This window comes from Lithobates pipiens, unplaced genomic scaffold (assembly GCF_037356315.1).
Source record: "Lithobates pipiens isolate NorthernLeopardFrog02 unplaced genomic scaffold, aLitPip1_a1.2 Scaffold_22, whole genome shotgun sequence".
Taxonomy (NCBI): domain Eukaryota; kingdom Metazoa; phylum Chordata; class Amphibia; order Anura; family Ranidae; genus Lithobates; species Lithobates pipiens.
Genome location: NW_027507784.1, coordinates 219,814,260 through 219,837,274, shown reverse-complemented (window position 1 = coordinate 219,837,274; position 23,015 = coordinate 219,814,260). Strand labels below are relative to the sequence as shown.

Here is a 23,015-nt window from a genome sequence, read left to right as displayed (position 1 = left end):
AGGACCCATTTCCTAGAGAGAACATTCACATCCACAATAAATATAATGAAATTCTTATATAGTGAATCTATAATGTGAGTATCACCAGTGTATAAAGTATAGTCGTACATAAATAATAAAGTAAAGAGGGGATGAATTTGTAGTCACTGATAAATACAATTTATGTCTAGATTGACATTTAACCCCTTCGGCACCAATGTGTCTACCAAATATATCCATTCTGTCTCCCGCACTAGATTCGAGCCCCTCCAGAAATGTTTCAAGTGGTCAATGCCCCAAAACTTCAGCCCAGATGGGTCCTGGTTATGGTAGATTTTAAAGTGCAAGGATACATTATGATCCTTAAAGTGGTTGTAAACCCTTACAAACCACTTTGACCTACAGGTAAGCCTAGATTAAGGCTTACTTGTAGGTCCAAGAAATATCTGCTAAACCTACATGGTTTAGGAGATATTTACTAAAGGACAGTCAAAGCTGTCTACGGCGCATGCGCCGTTGGTGGCGGCTCCCGTGCGCATGCGCAGGAGTGACGTCATCGATGCTCCGGCGCTGTGAGTGGCCGGGAGCCGCCAGCGATACCCGGAAGAAGATGGATGCTCCGGATTACAGGAGACAGCGGTGACATCGCTGGCTCCTGTGTCAGGTAAGTGACACATAATGGGCTACTATGCGATGCATAGTAGCCCATTATGCATTACCTTTGCAGGGAGACAAAGAGGAAGTAAACCCATTAGGGTTTACTTCCTCTTTTAAAGCTCAACATATGCAGTGTTACATGTGATGAATTCTTTAATTCTGAATTCTTTATTATTTGATGTGGGCAGGAATCTATCCAGGGCTTTTAGAGGTCTATTGACTTCCCTAAAGGCCCGACATTTCTTACAAGCGTAGAACCTGTGTCTATCCCAAAAGGATGGCCGATTAGATGGGGATCTAACACTTTTTTTTCACTATTTTATCTGCATAGTTTGGTGCTCGTTTATATATAAAGCCAGGTTCAGGTGGAAGTGATGGTTTAAATACTCTGTCCATCAAGAGAACATGCCAACGTGCTTGATTGCTTCAACCTCTTTATACTGAGCATGGAATTCTGAGACGAAGCTCCATATTCCTCTCTTGGTGCTGAAGCTACACCCTCAATGATCTTATCCAGATGTTTTTCCAAATAACCCTTTTCCAGGAATTTTTTTCTTTCTAACTCCTGCTTGGGAATCAAAATCCTCTTCATTCGAGTAGTTCCTTCTCACTTTGGTTAGTTGTCCTTTGGGGATGTTTTCAGCCACATTGGATAATGTCCACTGTGTGGGTAAATAACTGTTTGAATCTGTGCCCTTTAAAATAAACTTTAGTGCCCAGTTTTTTGCCTTGCCTATAAATGTTAACATCTAAGAAATTAATATTATTCGTGCTCACTTCACTTGTCAAACTGATGTGGCTGGTATTAAAATTAAATTCTTCCAAAAATTAATTTAGAGACGGGAGTGACCCTCACCATATAAAAAACAGATCGTCAATGTATCTCCTGTATAGTAGCAGTTGATCCCTCTTAACCGAGAAGATTTTTTTGTCTTCCCATAAAAGTTTTCTATGCTCGGAGCGAATTTTGCGCCCATAGCAATACCACGTCTTTGGGAGTAGAGGTTTCCACCATATCAAAAATGGTTATGGCTCAGACAAATGTCTAGGGCATTTTGTATAAAAATCTTCTGATTGTGTGTTAGATCATCCCTCTGGCAAAGTGGCATCATCATGTTGTATGGTAATGGTTTTACATATATTTGATGTGTATCCTAGCTATATATATATATATATATATATATATATATATATATATATATATATATATATATATATATATATATATATATATATATATATATATATATATATATATATATATATATATATATATATTACTTTTTTTTTTTTTATATATATTTTATATTCGTATATTTATACCTCCTTTTTAAAATGATTATACACTGTGTCTGTATTGATTATGATGACACAATGTATGGAGAACATATTGATATTCATATGTAGAATGTCTAGGATGATTTGATGCATTGCAAAAATATTTGGGCGAAACGTGATTTTTATCCAGCAATTTTCAAGCTCCATATGTTTGCGGTTAACTTTTTAAATTTGATAATGCACTGTATATCTATCACCATTTTATTTTATTGCTCTCAGTATAGATACTCCACCACAACATTGTTGCCATAAAAGGGAGTTTTATGTTATATTGATTTAGGCAGCACAGTGTATGATTCTGTTTCCTCTGTCCTTCGTTGCGCATAGAGCTTGCGGCGTCCGGTAGCCAAGGTGGCAAGGACCGTCACTGGTGGTGGCTAGCGCCGGATTGGCTTGTGTGTTGGAAGGCTGGGTAATATAAGCCTGCCAGAGAGTCGTGCGGTCACGCCCTCTGTTAAAGTTGTAAATGACGAAACGTGTAAGAACGTAACCCACACAACATTCCCGGAAGTGATGATTGCACTCCACCGACGACTAGGTCCAGGAAGTGTCTCTGTGTCTGCAGGGAGACACGCGCTGGACGCCGGAAACAGTGACAGAGCATTATTTAAATACTCTTAATGCTGGATTAATGTTTTCTTTGTGTACGTAGATTATTATAGGGGACTTTTTGGCATATGTGAAAAAACGTTTAATAAAATAGGATTACGCTTTGTGCAACGTTCTTTTGTATTTTATGACGTTTTTCGGAGCACTTATATCAGTTGGATCCCTGTGGATGAGGATGGTACAATGTTAACCTATTGAGGGAATACTACCCTAAAGGCTTATTTATCTGCATTGTCTGGTGAGTTTATCCCCCTGAGAGGTGTGCCTCACGCGGTGAAATCTATGGAATTCTGGTGGATGGTGCCGTAACAACACTTAGAATAATCACCAAAAATCACCTATAATGTTGGTTGGACTTTTATCATCACCATTGCTGCATAAAGGACTGCTGAGTCTTTCCCTCCTATGAACTTTACATCACAGTAAATTAGAAGGGATATTTTATTATACTGCAGAGTAACTGGTTGACTGATTTTGGCGCTGAGTGGTGTACTATAGGCCGTTAAAAATACACCTTGTGCTACAAGTTAAAAAAACATATAAACAACATACAAACACCCTGTATGGACACAGTTGCCCAATAATGCAGTTAGAGGACTGGACCTACAGTACAAAGATTCATTTAATACTGTATCAAGGTAAAAGAAAAATTTCTGATCCAGTAATGCCTCCAAAAACTCGCTCATCTGTGCGTTTCACTAAAATATTAGCTTCCTCAGGACAGATACTGGATAGGTGCTGGTATATTTAAAAACTAGAAAGTACATGTGTAAGTATTCAATGTAGTATGAATTATGATTGTTAAACCATTTCTCCAGGAGGAGTACATATACACAGAGACTAATTACATGTAAATCTAATGTGTAAGCTTGCCTGGTAAACTTGTGACTCAAGGTGTGGGATAACTTGACCAAACTGACAAACAGCCAAAAAAACAAGATTGCATATGTGTGTCTAAAGTAGTGGGATACACATATATCATGTGGTCTATAGTAGATACTACTAAATAAACAAACAACGAACATATGCATCATAGATTAAGGTGCTACTTTAAAGTCCCCCAATTCAAAGACCGATTTTATACTAGACTTTGCTCTCACCTGGTATATAGTAGTCATGTATAGGTATTTGAGTATAAAGCACACACAGCGGTAAGTGGTCACAAATTCCCACTGTAAGTGTGTTCAATACAATATCTAAAAGTAAACCAAGTCAATAATCAGATATTGAACCTTTAGATAGGGGATATATATATATATATATATATATATATATATATATATATATATATATATATATATATATATATATATAATATACTCTAAGAAAAATTCCAAAAGAAGATATCCAGAGAGTATATATACAAATGGTACTTGCCAATAGCACCAAGAGATGGCCCATGGATACCAGACCAAGTTATTAAATGAGTAAGAATATAGTCCCCTTAAAGCGGACCTCCACCCTAAAGTGGAAGGTCCGCTCATTGGAACCCTTCCCCCCTCCGGTGCCACAATTGCCACCTTTCAGGGGGGAGGGGGGTGCAGATACCTGGATTATACTTCTGGGACAAGCTAGCCGCAGATGCCCTGCCCCCCTCGCCCATTGTGTTCTGGGAATACGCACAGTTCTTAGGACACAGTGGGGCCAGTGGAGACGCGCAGCGCGACTCGCGCATGCGCAGTGGGGAACCGGGCAGTGAAGCCGCAACGCTTCACTTCCCGATTCCCTGACAGGGGATGGCGGTGGTGGCAGCTGAGAGACGACCGATTGCTCGTCATCTGCTGCTGAAATCGATGGACCCTGGAACAGGTAAGTATTTAAAAAGTCAGCAGCTGCAGTATTTGTAGCTGCTGACTTTTAATATTTTTTTGAAAGGTGCAGCTCCTCTTTAAGTATAGAGGTGAATGGAATATCTAAACGAGAGGGCATAGCAAAGTATTTAGCATATGAGAAGAAAAAAAAACCTGCACGGAACACCCTGAATATGTAAATAGATGCGCTCATCACATGGGGGGGAGGCTTTCTTTGGGGCTCAAGTTGGTATTGCCGCACACATAGGGGAAAAGTGTGCCCCTGTAATAGAAGCAATTCAATGGAATAAATATCCACTTTAAGACATAAAGTTTCATAATGATTGCTGGAATGGTTGAACAAAGTTACGGCTTACCTTTTTTGGTGCTACACCCACCTTACCTTTTGGTGCTGTGGATTGCTTTCCTTGCTGTGTGGCTCAGACCCATGTGCATACCAACTTATATAGAGGGAGAGGAAGTAGAGGGTCGTGACAGCCTGAAATTGTGCCAAAAAAGCACAGTCATGTGACATGGAACAGTTCCACATGATCATGGGTCACATGCTCAGTAATGTGACCACCTGCATTTCCATCTTTGATAGGGCATAAAGAAAGCAGAGAGATATATCCGGTCACATGGCGCATAACATTGCCATGCGATTGTAGTCATGTGACCACAAACCCACCTGTCAAATAATTGAACAGATATCAACAGGAAGTGAACAGGGCAATGCGACCATAGAGAGAGATCTGATCACATGACATATATCATCAATTGTGTGATCATAGTCATGTGAACACGGTCATGTGGCCAAACAGAATACTTCTCAAATAGTTCAGCAAAAAAATTAATTTCAAGGGTAAAAGTTTGTCACCATTCCACAAGCAGGTGCAATTTTGAAGTGTAACATGTTGGGAATCCATTTACCTGTTGTAATATTATCTTTCAAAATAAAATTTAAAAAATGGTCTAACTTTACTGTATTTTTTTTTCCAAAAGTGCCCTTGCAAGACCGCTGTGGAAAATTATTACAATGATGGCCATTTTATTCTCTTAAAAATGATATAATGTTTTGGGGGTTCTAAGTAATTTTCTAGCAAATAAAACAGATTTTAACTTGTAAACAACAAGTGTCAAAAAGAGGCTCAGTCCTTAAGTGGTTAAAATTTATAGGTAATAATTCCTTAGTTGATTACAGGAATATCTGATGACCTTTAGGGTGTTGGGAAGGAATTTGGGTGTGGGGTTCTGTATATGGGGGTGGTTGTTATTTTTTTTTCTATTGGTTGAACTAGATGGACATGTGTTTTTGAAACCTGGGTAACTATGTAAGAGGGTAAGATTGATAACTACAGATTTAATTACTGCAATTTCACTTGGATACTATTAAAATATTATTTACATATATATATATATATATACATTATAGTAGGGCTGCGGAAATGAACGTTTAATTCCTCGTTTAATCTTACATTTTTTTGATCAAAATTCTTTTGATCGGTAGGTGGCCTGCCCTGGGGGCCCCTTTGGGCCATGCTGTGGCTGCAGCTCTCCGCTCCCTCCTCCTCCACTAAATGTCATACACAGTCTGCGGGCATCTCACGCTGTGTCTCCGAGCTGAGTGTGAAAACTGGCCGCGCTGTGAGAAAAGTCCCACCCTCCTCCTAGATCAGCTTGTGTCATAGACAGAACACTGCGTCTATCACACGAGCTGATCTAGGAGGAGGGCGGGACTTTTCTCACAGCCAAAGTTTTCACATTCAGCTCGGAGACGCACAGCAGGAGATGCCCGCAGACTGTGTAATCCAGGCACTGACTACAGTGAGGCTGCGATTATGGGCACAGCGAGACCGCATTATGAGCACGGTGAGACTGCATTATGGGAATGGTGAGGCTGCAATTATGGGCACGGTAAGACTGTGATTATGGGCACGGTGAGGCTGCAATTATGGACACGTTGAGGCTGAGTTTGATGTGTGATGTCCAAGCTATGCCCCGCTATGTCCGACTTAGGCCATTGCCATAACAACGGTACTAAATCAGCTATAAGTAGTTGGATCTGTATGTGCGTTTATAATCAAAATTAGTTGATCGATTTAAAAAAAGATTAATCGAACACGAGAATTTTAATCATTAACAGCCCTCCATTATAGTAATGTTGCATTAGGCCTCTTGCACACTGCAGCTTGAATAAGCTCAGTACAGCTAAAACACAGCCCATTTAGTTGTAATGCGCATCTATGCACACAGGCGCGGAATCCAGCGGCATGCATTCATCAGTAAAAAAAAATAAAAAAAATAAAAATATATATATAGATAGATAGATAGATAGATAGATAATATAATTTATTAATTATAAAAATCTTATTTTTTGATTAGTAATGTATGCCTCATCCATGCAAATTCCTTAAATATATGCTGAATACTTTAACTGGAAACATTAGTCTGTATCCCCTTGTACAAGCTTCAATAGAAATAAATATGTGCATCACTTACAACTGTAGGTGAAATGCCACTAGACTTGACTTGAGCTCCATGCATCAGAATAACAATTTATGAAAGACATCATTCACATTCCATACACCTGTGCAAAGGGCTGTTTTTGAGTGTTCTTTCTAGTGCAGCGATGCAGTGAGCCATATACAGTATGTGTGAGTACTTGTTTCCATTGTTTATATTTGCCTCAATCCATGTTGTTGTTTTTTTTTTTTTTTTTTTTTTTTTTCTTTTCTTGCAGATTGCTTTGCTTGATGTGGATGTCTGTGGACCATCCATTCCAAAGATTATGGGTCTAGAAGGAGAACAGGTAATTTTAAATATCTAACGTCATTGTTTGGATGTGTTGATATAAAATCAATTTTGAGGTAAATGTTACTATTGTAATTTTATCACAATCGTCTCACATCTTTCTGTATAACGCATGCCCACGTCGATAATGTCATAAGGGATGGGGTCACCTGGTGATGTCTGAGAGGGATGCTGCTGGTCAGGTTGAGCCATCAGGGGAAACTGTTGCATAAACACTTCAGTCCCTGTATATATCATACAAGAGTTTTTGTTCTTCTACCATTTGTAATTTGGAAAGAAGATTGATGCTTGATGATTTTTGACAGGATTATCATGATTAAATAGACTGGGGAGACAAGTAACGGTTCTAGCAGACACAGAGTATCAGAGTTGGCAGTGAGAAACACACATTATCAGAGCTGGCAGTGAGAAACACACATTGTCATGACAATACACACAATGTCAGGGCAGGCACACACACTGTCATGGCAGGTGAACACACACACACACACACACACACACCTACCTACACAGTGTCAAGGCGGGCAGACACTAGGGGTGTTGAAATAAACTATTCTTCATCGATGCAGAGAACCGCTGAATCATGTTTGCATCAATAACATTATTCCGGCATGCCCCTGTCAGAGTCCTCCCCTCCCCCGTCCTCTCAATGCCTAAAAGTGTGTATGTGATCACACAGAGCGGAGATCTCCCCCGCTCTGACACTGACCTTGGATTTGAAATGCCCGGTGGCCGCTGTAACAAAATCCCGCCTCCTAGACCAGTTCCTATGATGGAAAGCACACTGATTCAATACCGGGAAATTGAATCATTGTGACGTGTATCATAGAAGTTGGTCCAGGAGGTGGGATTTTACAGGGGCCGCCGGGCAATTCAAATCCAAGTTCCGTATCAAAGCAGAGATCCACGCTTTGTGTGATCCGGCACTGTTGGGGCTGCATTTGATGGGCACTAGTGAGGTGGCACTGATGGGGCGGCATTTGATGGGCGCTGGTGGGGGCTACGTTTGGGCGCTGGTGGGGGCTACGTTTGGGCGCTGGTGGGGGCTACGTTTGGGCGCTGGTGGGGGCTACGTTTGGGCGCTGGTGGGGGCTACGTTTGATGGGCGCTGGTGGGGCCTACGTTTGATGGGCACTGGTGGGGGCTACGTTTGATGGGCACTGGTGGGGGCTACGTTTGGGCACTGGGGAGGCGGCATTTGAGCATTGGTGAGGCTGCATTTGATGGGCATTGATGGGCGCTGGTGGGGGCTACGTTTGAGGGGCGCTGGTGGGGGCTACGTTTGAGGGGCGCTGGTGGGGCTACACTTGATGGGCGCTATTGAGGCGGCACTGGTGGGGCTGCATTTGATGGGCAATGATATGGCTGCATTCATGGAGCTTTAATGATGGGCCCTGGGGAGGCCACACTGATGGGTACTGATGAAGCTGCACTGATATTGCTGCACTGATGGGTTTTTGATGAAAACCATGGGCATTAATTGTGATATCGAATTGTTGATGAGATAATTGTAATCAAATCGTTGACAGGATAATCGCGGTTGAATCGCCTCGTGAGACCAGTGAAGATGTGCAGCTCTAAAAAAATTAAATACACACACACACACACACACACACACACACACACACACACACACACACACACACACACACACACACACACACACACACACACACACACACACACACACACTGTCGGGCAAACAAACGCACACATGTAGTGTTGGTAGGGGCAAATATGTGTCAGGACAGGCAGACACAAATACACACTCGGTGTCAGGGCAGGCTGTTTCAGGACAACAAGCAGACACGCACACAGTGTTGTCAGGCAGACAAAAGTGTGTGTGTGTGTATATGTGTGTGTGTGTATATATATATATATATATATATATATATATATATATATATATATATATATATATATATATATATATATATATATATATATATATATATATATATATATATATATAATTTCTCTTCACTGACTGACAGCTCCTCTCTTTAGACCATTGGGTTTTTTACACCACATTTAGGAGAAGACTAGGCATAACATGTAATGAATAAACTCAGAACTTTTAGTTCCGCCCAAGGGGTGGTCCCTTGGGTAACAACCCCACAGACTGCATTGCAGCTTCAGTTTTATTTTGCCTAGAGAAGGACCTAGGAACCCTGATGGGCCCATCGGTCCATGTTTTTTCTGCAGAAGCTTCACTTTTTGCACAAGATTAAAGATCCTGCGATCTGCTGTCAACAGCCGGCTGGGTGACAGGCTGGATACACTTATCCTTGTAGTCTCCCCAGCCTGGCCAGCGAGAGAGTGCAGACCAGAGCTACGCGCTGGGTCGGCCACGACAGGCCTCGGCTCCAGAGGTGGTCGGTAAGCGTTAATGCTCCGGGCACACATTTGACCGGGCTACTGATGTCTGTGTCAGTGCTGGGCCAGCAGCCACCCCGTACTGATCGGAGAGTGAATCTCTGAATGTCTCCCAGCTCTGCAGGACTGGGAAGTACAGCTCTCCCTGCTTCGGTGGGGCTGAGCAGCTGGGCATTCCCTGGGAGGTGGGTTCGGGGTCCCTGACATCCCTCTCTTCTCTCCCTATCTTCCCAACTCCTCCCCCCTGTGGGGGATGCTGCATGAGGCTGCTAAGGTGTGTGGTTCATATGCAGAGGCTCTCCAGGGGGGCTCTCACCTGGGGGGGACTGCACTGGCTGGCTGTGCCCTGGATGTGTGGGGATATCTCCCTGGGTGTGTCTGGAGGCTGTACCTGTCGATCGCTGTAGTGCTCTTCACCGCCATTCTTGCCTGTTTGTTTCACTGTCCCTCATGGTATACAGCAGGGATATGGAATTAGCGGACCTCCAGCTGTTGCAAAACTACTAAAGTCCCATCATGCCTCTGCCTCTGGGTGTCATGCTTGTGGCTGTCAGAATCTTACTATGCCTCATGGGACTTGTAGTTCTGCAACAGCTGGAGGTGCATATCCCTGGTATACAGTATTCGGCGGCCATCTTTGGTGAGGCAAGGAGCAGCATGCTTTCCTCTAGCTCGGCGGCCATTTTCTTGAAGCCTGAACACATTTTTTGGTCAGTGTGAGTCCTGCGGGAAAGAGCCTCTCAGCCAGGAGCAGGAAGGATGGTGGGACCATCGCTGTCCTAAGTCCCCATCAGGTGGCAGCCTGGCTTCAGTAGGGTCACCATGGCTTCAGAAACTGGCCTTTCTTCCCCTGAAATCCAGGCAATGGCAACCGGTTCGCCTGCAAACTGTGCAGTGCCTCTGGACGCTTTGTCGGTGGTCTAAAATTCCTTTGTTGCCAAGATGGAGACAGTGCGTGGGCGCAAAGGTTGTAAAAAAGCGGCCCCTGCCCCCTCCCCCTCCGGGGAGTGCTCTGATGCAGACTCGGGCCCTGCTAAGGCTGGTGACCCCTGCTCTGTCATTTCAGATGATGCTAACCAGGACCGTTAGGACAGTGAGGGATGAGTCCCTGTCCGGGTCCATGCGCGACAAATCGCTTGTTGGAGCACTTATCACAGCTGTGCATGATACCCTGAAAATTCCCTCTGCTGGTGTAGCGGTCCCTTTTGGGGCCCGTAAGCCAGCCTGTTCGACTAAGGTGTTCCCGTACCTGACTTGTATTGTTAAGTTACTTTACAAGGAATGGGGTTGACCGCAACTGACCTTTTTGGTCCCCAAATACATGGCGGTGCGTTACCCCTTTGAGGAAAGCCTTCTCAAAAAAAGGTCGGCTCCTCCGGTTGTCGACCCCCCCTGCCCCCCCCCCCCCCCCAGTATTTAGGTTAAACAAAGTAACCACGATAACGTTAGAGGGACTCCTGCATTTAAGGACCCTACGGACAGGAAGGCCGAGGCAGGGGCTCGTTCCTTGTTTACGGTTGTAGGGGTCAACCATGCGACCAGTACTGGCATCTGCACTTTTGTCTCAGACACTTACCGAGTGGGCAAAGCTTTTGCACCGCGATTGGGAGAGCAACAGGCTTCTCCTGTCTGAGTGGAATTGGCAGACCAACTAGTGCAAGGCCTGAAGTACATTTGTGATGCAGCCCTGGATACCCTTCCTCTGTTATCCAGGGCTTCAGTGTCAGCAGTGGTGCTGAGGCACCTGATTTGGCTGAAATGCTGGTCTGTTGACCAGGCATGCAAAAAAGCCCTGACGGATCTTCAATTCCTTGGCTACCAGCTCGTTGGAGCCTCATAGGATGACATTATTAAAAATGCCACATGTGGTAAGAGTACACTACTCCCACAGGCCAGGAAGGCTAAGGAGCCATGCCGTAGGCAAGGGCCCTCATTCTCCGTTCACAAACTGCTTTTTCATCCGCCTGGGGCTTCTACAAAGTGTCCCCAGCCCGACAGGATGACCTCTGAAGGACCACAGCGTCCCTGGAAAGGCAAGCCTAACAAGTTTGCGAGCAAAAGTGCTACCGCATTAAGGTTTGCCCCCGCCCGCAACAAGGGTGGGGGGGTCGCCTTCAGGAGTTTGCAGTCCGGTGGGCCTCTCGGCTGTCCGACCAATGGGTCTGCGATCGGATTTTCTCAGGCTACAAGATAGAGTTCCTCTCTTGGCCGCAAAACAGATTCTTCCGTCCAGCTTACCCATACTCCCGGCTCGCCGGAAAGGCCCTTTTGGGGGCGGTAAGGGACCTGCTGAATCGCGGGGTGATAGTACCTGTTCCAGACTCGGAACGTTTCCAGGGGTTCTATTCAAACTTGTTTGGACGTACCCCTTCCTTCTTGGGGACTACAGTCTTGGACCTGAAAGCACTCAATTACTTTGTGAAAGTGCAGAGGTTCAGAATGGAATCAGTTTGTTCAGTAGTCGCTGCACTCCATCAAGGGGACTCCCTGGCGTCCTTAGACATCCAGGATGCGTACCTGCACATACCCATAGGCCTTCGGCATCAGAGGTTTTTGCGTTTTGCAGTCGGGGAAGCCCACTACCAGTTTGTGGCTCTTCCTTTTGGTTTGGCATCAGCTCTCCGAGTCTTTACTAAGGTATAGGCTCCTGTTTTGGTGTTGCTGCTGGATCGCGATTGTGGGATACCTAGACGATTTTCACCTCAAAGTTAGAGGAGTATGTGGTGATCACCATGCAGACCCTGCAGGAATTTGGATGGCTGTTGAACCTAAAAAATTTGGTGATTGTGCCGACTCAGCGTTTGGAGTACCTAGGCTTGCTGCTGGACTCCATGAAAGCAAGAATGTTTCTCCCTTCAGACAAGCTGCAGACTCTCAGAGCCACGATAAACCTGTTGATGACCCACAGGTGGTCGTCGCTACGCTTCTGCATGCGAGTCCTGGGACTCATGGTGGCCTCCTTCGAGGCAGTACCATATGCCCTGCTTCACACCAAAGTCCTGCAGAAGGAGATTTTGTCAAAATTGGAAAAATCTCTGTTGTCCCTGGATCGGCAGATTCAGGTGAGCCAGTTAGTCAGGGATTCCCTGCTTTGGTGGCTGAGGTCCCCGGCATTTCGGTCCGGGAAGTCGTTCCTACCTCCTGAAGTGGACAGTGATCACAAAGGATGCCAGCCTATCCGGCTGGGGTGGAGTAACTAGAGTTCAGTCGACCCAGGGCCTCTGGTCGGTGGAGGAATACAAGTTACCAATCAGTCTGCTCGAACTCTATCAGACTATGCCTCTCCACATAGTCTTTAAGACTGAGGGCGTCCGATCAGGATCCAGTCAGACAATGCCAAGGCGGTGGCGTACATCAATCGCCAAGGAGGAACAAAGAAGCTCAGCCTCTGCACGGGAGGTCACTCACATCCTTCAGTGGGCAGAGTGACATGTACCAGCCCTATCGGCCATTTACATCCTGGGAGTGGAGAACTGGCAGGCAGATTACCTAAGTCGCCAGATAGTGGACCCAGGAGAATGGCCGTTGCATCCGGAGGTGTTCAGGCTACTGTGCCTGCGATGGGGAACACCAGATGTGGATCTTCTGGCCTCCCGCCTCAATCGGAAGTTAGCGAGATTTGTGTCCAGGACAGGAGATCCTTGGGCAGACGCCAGCTGATTTATGCCTTTCCTCTGCTGAAACTGTTGCCACGTCTGATCCGCTGAGGGGATTCCAGTAATACTGATTGCCCCTGATTGGCCTCAGCATCCCTGGTATGCAGACCTAGTGCGCTTGGTGGCGGATGCCCCCTGGCGACTGCCGTTATAAGAAGACCTTTGGTCTCAAGGTCCAATTCTCCATTCTGCTTTACCATCGCTGGTTTTAACGGCATGGCTATTGTTAGCCTGGTGTTGAGGAACTGGGGTCTTTTGGACTCAGTGATCCAAACTATGCTGAGAGCATGGAAATCTTATTCTCGGAAGATATATCATCGTACCTGGAAGGCCAACATCTCCTTGTGTGAGGCGAAAGGATGGCGTCCGCGCTCCATTTCTATATCCAGGATCCTGCTGTTTCTACAGCAAGGAGTAGACCAGAAATTGCCTTTAAGCACCATTAAGGGACAAATTTCAGCTTTGACTGTCTTTTTTATTTTTTTTATTTTTTTTTTTCAGCGACCCCTGGCATCTCACTCTCTAGTGAGCACTTTTGTTCAAGGGGTCCGACATGTAGTTCCACCGGTGCGCCCACCGTTGCCTCCGTTGGATCTGAATCTGGTGTTGTTGGAGCTTCAGAAACCGCCATTTGAAAATATCAGAGAAATTCCCCTGTTGACTCTTTCCCAGAAAGTGGTCTTTCTAGTGGCCATCACATTGGCCAGGAGGGTTTCGGAACTGGCAGCCTTGTCTTGCAAGTCGCCCTATCTTGTTATCCACAGGGATAAGGTGGTGTTGCGTCAGCAACCTTCTTTTCTGCCGAAGGTGGTTTCGGCGTTCCACATCAATGAAGACATTGTGCTACCATCTCTGTGTCCTAAGCCGACACATCCTAAAGAGGTGACCCTCCATGCCCTGGACATGGTTCGGGCTCAGAGGGTGTATTTGTCTTTCACGGCTCCATTTTGGAAGTCAGACTCCCTGTTTGTTTCAGTGGCTGGTCCCAAAAAAAGGTATTGCAGCCTCGTCGGCAACCATTTCCAGGTGGATCAGACAGATTGTAGTACAGGCCTATGCCTTAAAGGGACATGTGCCCCTCTTTCTGGTCACGGCCCACTCCATGAGGTCATTCGGAATGTCTTGTGCCTTCTGACATCAAGAGTCTGTCGCTCAAGTGTGTAAAGCGGCGACTTGGTCGTCTGTTCACACTTTTACAAAATTCTACAAGATAGATGTCAGGGCATCGGCTGATGCCTGTTTTGGCTACAAAGTGTTGGAGGCGGCTGTATAATTCCAATTGCACATACATTTGGGGACGTCTCAATGGTCTAAAGAGAGGAGCTGTGTCAGTCGGTGAATATAAGAGAAAATAGGATTTTTTGTACTCACCGTAAAATCCTTATCTGTAATTCGCTGACTGACACAGCACCTGCCACTCCTATTTTTCTTGACCTTATACTGCTTGTTGACATACTGAAGCTGCAATGCAGGCTGTGGGGTTGTTACTTAAGGGACCGCCAAAAAATCCTATTATATCTCTTAACCCTTTCGCTGCCATACCATGTGCTCCATTTTGTACATTCAGGTGGCCACACCATTTTTGCAATTTTTTCTTTATTTTTTTTTATTTTTCACTTATAGCTTTTAGGGTTTGTAAAAGGCCCCTCAAACCATATATTTTCTGAAAGGTGCTACTGATTAGGTCTAAGGTTCCACGATATTTGTGCAAATGTTTATCAAAACCATTATTTTAATGGATTTTTAGCAAAAATATTAGCAGATAAATGCACAGCAAATATTAAATTCATACTAAATATAAAAATTAGCAAAATGGTATTTCTCCAAAAATCCGAAGGTTTTCATTTTCCCTTACAGGTTTCAGAATTTGTGAAAGGCCCCCAAAACCAAATATTTTCTGAAAGCATATGATCTGTAGAATAAAAAAGGTGCTACTGATTGTTTTAGACCCTGCGATATTTGCGCAAATGTTTATCAAAACAATATATTCACACTAAAACCATTATTGGCAGATAAAAACAGCTAATTTTGCAAAATTCTGAAGGTTTTCATTTCTCCCTTACAGTATTCTGAATTTGTGAAAGACCCCCATACCATAGATTTTCTGATAGCATAGAACCAGTAGAATAAAAAATTAAAAAAGGCCCCGTGATATTTGCGCACCATAGCAATATTGCACTAAAATCATTATTAGCAGATACAGTAAAATAAAAGAAGGTGCTACTGATTTTTAAGGCAGCGCAATATTTGCACAAATGTTTATCAAATCAATATTTTTGCTAAAAAAAACCTTAAATCATTAATGGTGCACCTAAACACAGCATAACTTACAAAATAAATAAAATAAGTACAGCGCTAAAAAGCACCTATATAAAGGTGGTTGTACAAAAATAAATGACAAATTATAGACAATGGTCAACTAGAGTCTCCAGAAAATATTCGTAACTATGAAGCCAGTCCACCGAAACTTCAAGCTGGAGTACTTCCCATAAGATTTCTCAAATTGCATACACGAAATGAAGAGCTCCCAGCCTTGTCTGGCCTTGGAAGTTGTGTGAATCAGATTATGAAGTATTTATTGAAGGTGAATATTCTTACCGGATAGGTTGGACACATCCACCGTATAGTAGTGTGTCATAAAGGCTTATGGGGGACTCCGATCACTCCACCCTAGTGTAGACAGCCGGATGATGGTCCACCTCCAGGTTGCTCGTCATGAATCCCTTCTGGTTTCCGAAGCCTTCCAAGTCGTGCACAGCTGTAGAACTTGACACCAAAAATCTCAGGGAGTCTCGCCATAGGAGAGAAGTATAAAAAACACCTCTCATGGTGAAATACAACCAGTAATGGTTTATTGAAAATAATTTGACACATAAAACAATTCGTCCATAATCACGTGATAAGTAATCAAAACAAAAACAGCAATGTGGGGAGCAGAAAAAATGCTAGCCCTACGCGTTTCGACCGCAAAGTCTACTGGGGCATGCCATCATCTGGCTGTCTACACCTGGGTGGAGTGATCGGAGTCCCCCATAAGCCTTTGACACACTACTATATGGTGGATGTGTCCAATCTATCCGGCAAGAGTATCCACCTTCAATAAATACTTCATAATCTGATTCACAGAACTTCTAAGGCCAGAGAAGGTTGGGAGCTCTTCATTTCGTGTATGCAATTAAAGAAATCTTATATGTTCCACTATGGGAAGTACTCCAGCTTGAAGTTTCGGTGGACTGGCTTTATAGTTGCGAATGTTTTCTGGGGACTCTAGTTGACCATTGTCTATCATTTGTCATTTATTTTTGTACAACCACCTTTATATAGGTGCTTTTTAGCGCTGCACTTATTTTATTTATTTTGCTTTAAACTTGGTTTGTTTGTGTGCTAGCAGCTTGGCTGTGTTTAATCACAGGTGTTTTTCATTTTAGGCTCCTTTCACACGGACGATCCGTTCATGTCCGCCTGTCAGTTTTTCAGGCAGACCTGAACGGATGCTCCATAGAGGTCTATGGAACGTCGGATGTCAGCGGTGACAAGTCTGCTGACATCTGACCCGCTCCGATCCGAAGAAGTGTGATGGAGGAAAAAGCAATTTTTCCATCCGTGATCGGATCAGGTGACGATGGACACTGCGGTCCGTCATCACCCGATCTCCCATAGGGGAGAGCGGCGCCGTGACAGGTCCGTCCCTGCGCAGTGTGCAGAGACAGACCTGTCATCTTCCTGCTCAGCGGAGATCGCTCCGGCGATCCCCGCTGCGGATATCCACGGGGCGGATCAGCACTACAAAATTCCTGCTAAATTACAACTTAAGCATCATTCACATGTGGCATACTGAAGTGTTCTCCTATGGAGGACCATGTTTACCCGCACAGGTGTTCCGTGCATCCCCGTACATGTAGTTCCATTTGTCAATTTGGATGCACAGGCATAGCTGCTGCTACAAATCTGACAACTGTGTGGGTACATGCCCCTGAACGCAGGCAGTGTGAGCTCAGGGATAAACCTGCAGACCTACATGGATATAAAATTGGTAGCAACGGCGCTGTTTGTGCAGTTGAAGCATCCCAAATGACATCAATGGGACTGCCCGCATAGAGATGCATTTAACACGTGGATCCTTGTAAAGGTACGCTGTGTATGCCCTTTTTGAACAAGGCCCTGGGCCCCTTTTACACAAGCTGACCAGGTCGGCCTGTCCGTTTTTTCAGGTGGGCCCAATCGGACCACCCATTGTTCTCTATGGAGAGGCTGATGTTAATGGACATGTGTCCGTTTACACCCACCTGCATCTGATTTGACCCAGTCCACTAAACAGATGAATGGGTATCCCATTTCCCATCCATCTAGCAGATTGGATCGGATGGAAATGGACAGGCAGTCAGTTTCCATCCAATACCGTCCTAATTTTGATATAAGCTTATGGTCACTGAAGTGACAATGAGCTTATAGGAGAGGGAGAAAGGAGGTCCGCACGACTTGACCACCTGCAGGCACTTCTGTAGGTCCTGGTAGTGAAAGGGTTAAAGTATTACGAAACCCACAACAGTAAAAACAGTCTATATAAGCAGTAAAGCATGCTTGGTATTCTCGCTGAGGAACCTAAGGTGTTAATCATCCGCAATGTGTAAAAAGGCTGTTTGATCCTGTCTTCTGATCCTCCCCTTCTTCCACAGTCCCCAATTCATCTCCTGTACTATCGTACAGTCTTTGGAGTCACGCTGCACATGCCCAGTTATGTGGGTATTGCTTCTTTTTTTTTTTTCTTGGGAGGGTGTAGGTGATCAGCACAGGTCTCATGGGACAGTCAGTAGAATGAAAGCTCTTCCTACAAGCTTTAACCAGACACTGATGGAAGTCACAAGACTGCTATATACTGCTAATGAGAAAAGGTATTGAGCAGTTTATATGTTCTAAAATAATTGTATTTCCATTTTCTGTGTACTGTGGGAGACCAGATATAGTGAATGTAGGGTCTTGGATTTAGTAACACTTTAAATGATTGTGAATATTTTATTTATCCTAGGTTCATCAAAGTGGCTCTGGGTGGTCTCCAGTTGTAAGTATTTGTACATTTATAGTTGCTGTTATATTTACTAGAAAAAGTGTGCATTTTTCAGATGCAAGTTTCTTAGCGGGTATTATGTGCAGGAGAGGAGTGTGAATGGCATGACCGCAAACAGTAGGTTTAGGAAAGTGGGGATATGACATAGGACAGTGCAGTGAGTATGACTGTGGACTGTAGGAGAGTGCTGAAGCTATGACAAGGGAGACCGTATATGCAGGAGAGGAGTGTAGAAAGGGTTTGTTGATGACCAGTAAGTTAAAGAGAAGAGTGTGGAGAACAGTGGCAGTGGTATGGATTTTGGGGGTCACGGGAACACTCCCCCCCCCCCCCCAGGTTGGTCACCAGCCCCGCACTTACCCCATCTAAGTCTTGGGCAGGGCTTCCTGCAAGCAGCGGCTTCACCTCGCATCTTCTCGGCTTCTTGGCCGGCTTTCCCTGCATCTTCTCCCGCCCCCCCCCCCCCCCCCTTGGCAGCCAATAGGATTGCTAATCCTCTTGGCCAATCAGGTGAAGGCTATTGTTCCACAACTGGGTGGGCTCGGGGCGTAGTGCTCTGCTTCCCCAGCCCACCCTTTTTGAAAGCCATTTATAGCCTCAGGCTTTCATCATGTGCTTCTAATAATAAAATAAAATCCACATTCAAATCCATGTGTCCGGCGCCCTGCGTGTAGGCTAGAGGCCAGGCGCATGGATTAGGGTGGCTTTGACCCGTATGGATGGGCCATCGCTGGTGGAGAGTATTCCAGGGGGCAGAATGTGCAGATTAGGAGTGTGGAGGATATAACGGGTCGGTCTGTGCCCGAATGAAGTGTGGAGGGTATGGTTTCATGGAGTATGCTGGATAGGCTTGTTGAGGATTTGAAAGTTGGTAGTATGTGCTAAAGAGGAGTGCAGAGGATAAAACCATGGTCAATAAGTGCACAGTGTATGATCGCATTCAGTTTATGTAAAAGGAGATTGCGGTCATAACTGACACAGACAGTATGTGCAGAAGTCTCTGTATGTTGGCAAAAATCTTTTAACTTATGGGCAATTCTAAGGTTTCCTTTGGTATTATTTCAGTTTGTAGAAGACAACCTCTCTGTGATGTCTGTTGGATTCTTGCTTGGCAGTCAAGACGATGCAGTAATATGGAGGGGACCTAAGAAGAATGGTTTGTATTGGCTGCAATATGAATCTGCAAAATAAAGTATGAATATATTATAACACCTGTACTTTATGATTTTGCTGTAAGCTACTTTCATTGCTTGCCGAGATCGTCTTAAAGAAAATCTCAAAATAAATGATGAAGTTTAATCTACCAACAAAAAGGAGCAGACTTTTTCGCTCTTTAAATTTTTTTTTTAGTGGTTGGCAACAAAAGTTTAGAAAATTTTCGTGGGTCCCAACAGTGCGGAGATTTGTGCCAGCATGGGCAGATCTGTGACCACTTGCCATTTATTTCTAGGATCTACTTGTCTATAGTCACCCTAAGGTGACTTTTTAATATGCATTTCAGTAGCCACAAAGGTCACAGCAGATAAAACAGTTTGACAGCCTTTATAGTGAGGAGAACGACTCAAAAAGTGATCTACTCTACTGTAATTTTATACGAGAACTCTTGGGTGTTAAAAAAAAATTAGTTTTAAAAAAGACTAGTCCATCTATTTCAACCACAAAAAAACTGACCACCTTTTCCATAGCTGTTCCTTGGAACGTTGTACATCATGTTTGCTGTACAGGGACTCCATCTTCAGCATAATTCTGTCTTTCCTGGTATTTGGCTTTGGATATTTCGCCAATCTGCTACCATAACCCTTTGTTTCCAATATCTTCACCATGGTAACCATCTCTTCAAAAGACATAGCTGTGGCCTTTTTTTTTTTTATTGGGCCCCATGCCTCGTTGCAGCTGTAGACGCCTCTGCAACCTCCGCCATGTGTGTGCTGGTGAAGATGTCGCCAGAAGTAGAAGAAGGCTGGAGTCATTTCTGAAACCACATGAGAGCACATGGTTGCCTCATAACGATTGTATGACGAACGATAATACGCAAGATTTATCGGGTTGAGGATTGTTTCAAGGTAATTCTCCTCTGTTCTTAATATACGTTTTCTTATTTTTATTTTTTTATTTTTTTAAAGTCTTGCAGCTCTGCATAGCCATTACTGTATGTTGTAGTTGTGTGTACATAAAGCAATCTGAAATATCTGATGCAAGCTGCAGTAGTTTATACACAGTTGTGACAGACTTTGTTGTAACTTTGTTGTATTTGAAGAGTTTGATTTGTTTTTTTTCTTTTTTCTTTTTTAGGCAGTATGGTAGAAAAGTTTACCTCGCCTGAATTTTTACCTCGGTTTATAGAAATGTACAAGGATATGCCCTGCTTATGGAAAGTTCAGTCAAAGGAATATAGTGACCGGATGAAGCGAAATGAGGCCTATACTAAGTTGCAAGAGCTATGCACTATTGTATATGCAAAAGAAGATATTAAATAAGTTAAAGGCAAAACTGCTAATTTGTGTACGATATTTAAAAAGGAAATGAATAAAATCATAGAATCCAAAATATCTGGTGCAGGTGTGGATGAAATCTGTTCCACGCTTGTGGTATTTTGAAAGCTTTCATTTCCTCAAAGATGATACAAGACCCTCAGTGTCCAGTTTGATGCCAACTGAATCCATGTCACCTGAGCTTGAGGCTGTAAGCAGTGAGCAAAACATAGACGGGTAATTTATTTTACTATAATAATTTTTTTTCCCCTCATGTTTTAGGAATATGCAGTACTTTAAATTCACATAAAATTATGAATGTCAAGCAGAAATTATATTTGTATAATTAATGGTAACATCACATACAAATCTATTTTATTTCTTATGTAACTACATAAACTTTATATATCCTCAGCGGTTACACATTTATATAAAACAATTAAATATCATTCTGCCATTCAACAGCTCCACGTCCCAAAATGTATTCCACGTAATCTAGGTGGATTTGGCGTGCAAGTTGAGTAGGAAGCCGTGGTTGTGCACAAGCTATATTCATGAGTCCCTCCGTGCCATTTCTCCACTCTCTAAGTATGACATTTCCTGCAACAGTATCTTCCCTGTCAAGATGAGACATGTAGAAGGCACTAGTACGACGCAAATAGTTATGTAATACACAACAATGTAAAATCGTATAAATTTTGTGAATACGAAGGTTGATTGCCGTGTGGAAAATTCTAATTCGATTAGACATGATTCCAAAAGCGTTCTCAACCACATGCCTTGCCTTGAATAGTCTGTAATTATAGATTGTTTGCTCCCTTGAGAGGTTCTTCAGGGGAAAGTTTCAAAATATGCTCCCCCAGAGCAAATGCATCATCTGCCATGAAAACAAATCTCAAACCTTCGACCGTCTCCACTGTTGTTGGTATATGTAATGTTCCATTTCTCGAACTGGTGTGGAATTCAGTTTTTTCAATCACTCCTCCATCAGAATTTCTTCCACTTTTGCCAATATCAACAAATAGGAATGCATATTTGGCATTGACTAGAGCCATTAGAATTATACTGAAAAATCCCTTGTAGTTGTAGTAATAAGATCCCAAATTTTGAAAGAGGCAGAATCCTTAGATATTTACCATCTAGGGCTCCTCCACAGTTTGGGAAATTCCAGTGATCCTGGAATTGCTTGGCCATAATTTTCCATTCACTGGATGATGATGGGAACTGTAAAAGTAATATTATGTTAAATGCTTTGTTTTAATCTTCTACTTTGCATTATTACACAGGATATGGCAAATAAAATTTCACCAAGCTTCTTTCCTGCATCAGCAACAACACCAAGTAATAGGAAAAAGAGGTCATACAAGACTCTGCAAACAATTTCTTTTTACAAGCATTTGCTGCTCTTAATCAGAAGAGAGATGAAGGTCATGATTTGAGTGGCCTAACTTCTAAAAAAAGATTTGCAGGATGTTGGATGACCAGAAACTTAATGAGCCAATATTCCACTACTTAATAAGGGACTGAGAGGTTAGTTAGCCAAGAATACACATTTGCCTGAGTGCAACATCTCATATGACAATCCTCCAGTACAACCTCAGTGGCAAAATCAGTGGCATGCTTCATTAGCACAAGAAAGTCTGCAAAGCAGCTGGATGCCAGAATATCATTACACATCCTTGTAATATATGTTTGGGCATTGAGGTTTATTTTTACATTAAAATAAAATATGCCATGTTTCGTTTTTTTTTTTTTTTGCATACATTTTCACTATGTCATGTTAGACATATTTGGTTATTGAGATCAGTCTGTCCATGATGAACTATGATAAACTGTTCTGGTTTTAATTAACATCTTATTGAATTTATGTGAGCAGTTGAACTATTCATTACATGGTTCATAATATAACTATAAACTGTTGTCAGGCTGTGGTGGGGCCTAAACCACATTTGTTGTCTAGTTTTATTTACAATAAACAATAAAAAAAAAAAAAAAAAAAAATTACCTTCAAATCATCTTTCAACACATTAACCACCTCAATACAGTGCACTTACACCCCCTTCCTGACCAGATCAATTTTCAGCTTTCAGCACTCTGTTTGGCAATTACTCAGTCATGCAACACTGTACCCATATGAAACGTGCATCCTTTTTTTCCACACAAATAGAGCTTTCTTTTAGTGGTATTTAATCACTAGTGGGTTTTTTATTTTTTGTGCTATAAATAAAAAAAAAAAAAATTTTTGTGAAAAAAATGCCTTTCT

General features: G+C 43.2%; 1 protein-coding gene across 6 annotated transcripts in view; it reads left to right on the top strand.

The window, feature by feature from the left end:
• The window catches only part of NUBP1 (NUBP iron-sulfur cluster assembly factor 1, cytosolic), a 516,243-nt gene that overhangs the window by 79,197 nt on the left and 414,031 nt on the right, over window positions 1-23,015 (top strand). For all 6 annotated transcript variants that reach the window (XR_013261876.1, XM_077448858.1, XM_077448857.1 and 3 more), the window contains exons 4-6: window positions 7,114-7,182; window positions 18,243-18,275; window positions 19,347-19,437. Coding sequence is in view for 5 of the 6 variants with exons in the window: in XM_077448858.1 (XP_077304984.1) it covers window positions 7,114-7,182; window positions 18,243-18,275; window positions 19,347-19,437 (193 nt within the window). In the remaining variant the exon portion in view is untranslated. The remainder of the gene's footprint in view (window positions 1-7,113; window positions 7,183-18,242; window positions 18,276-19,346; window positions 19,438-23,015) is intronic.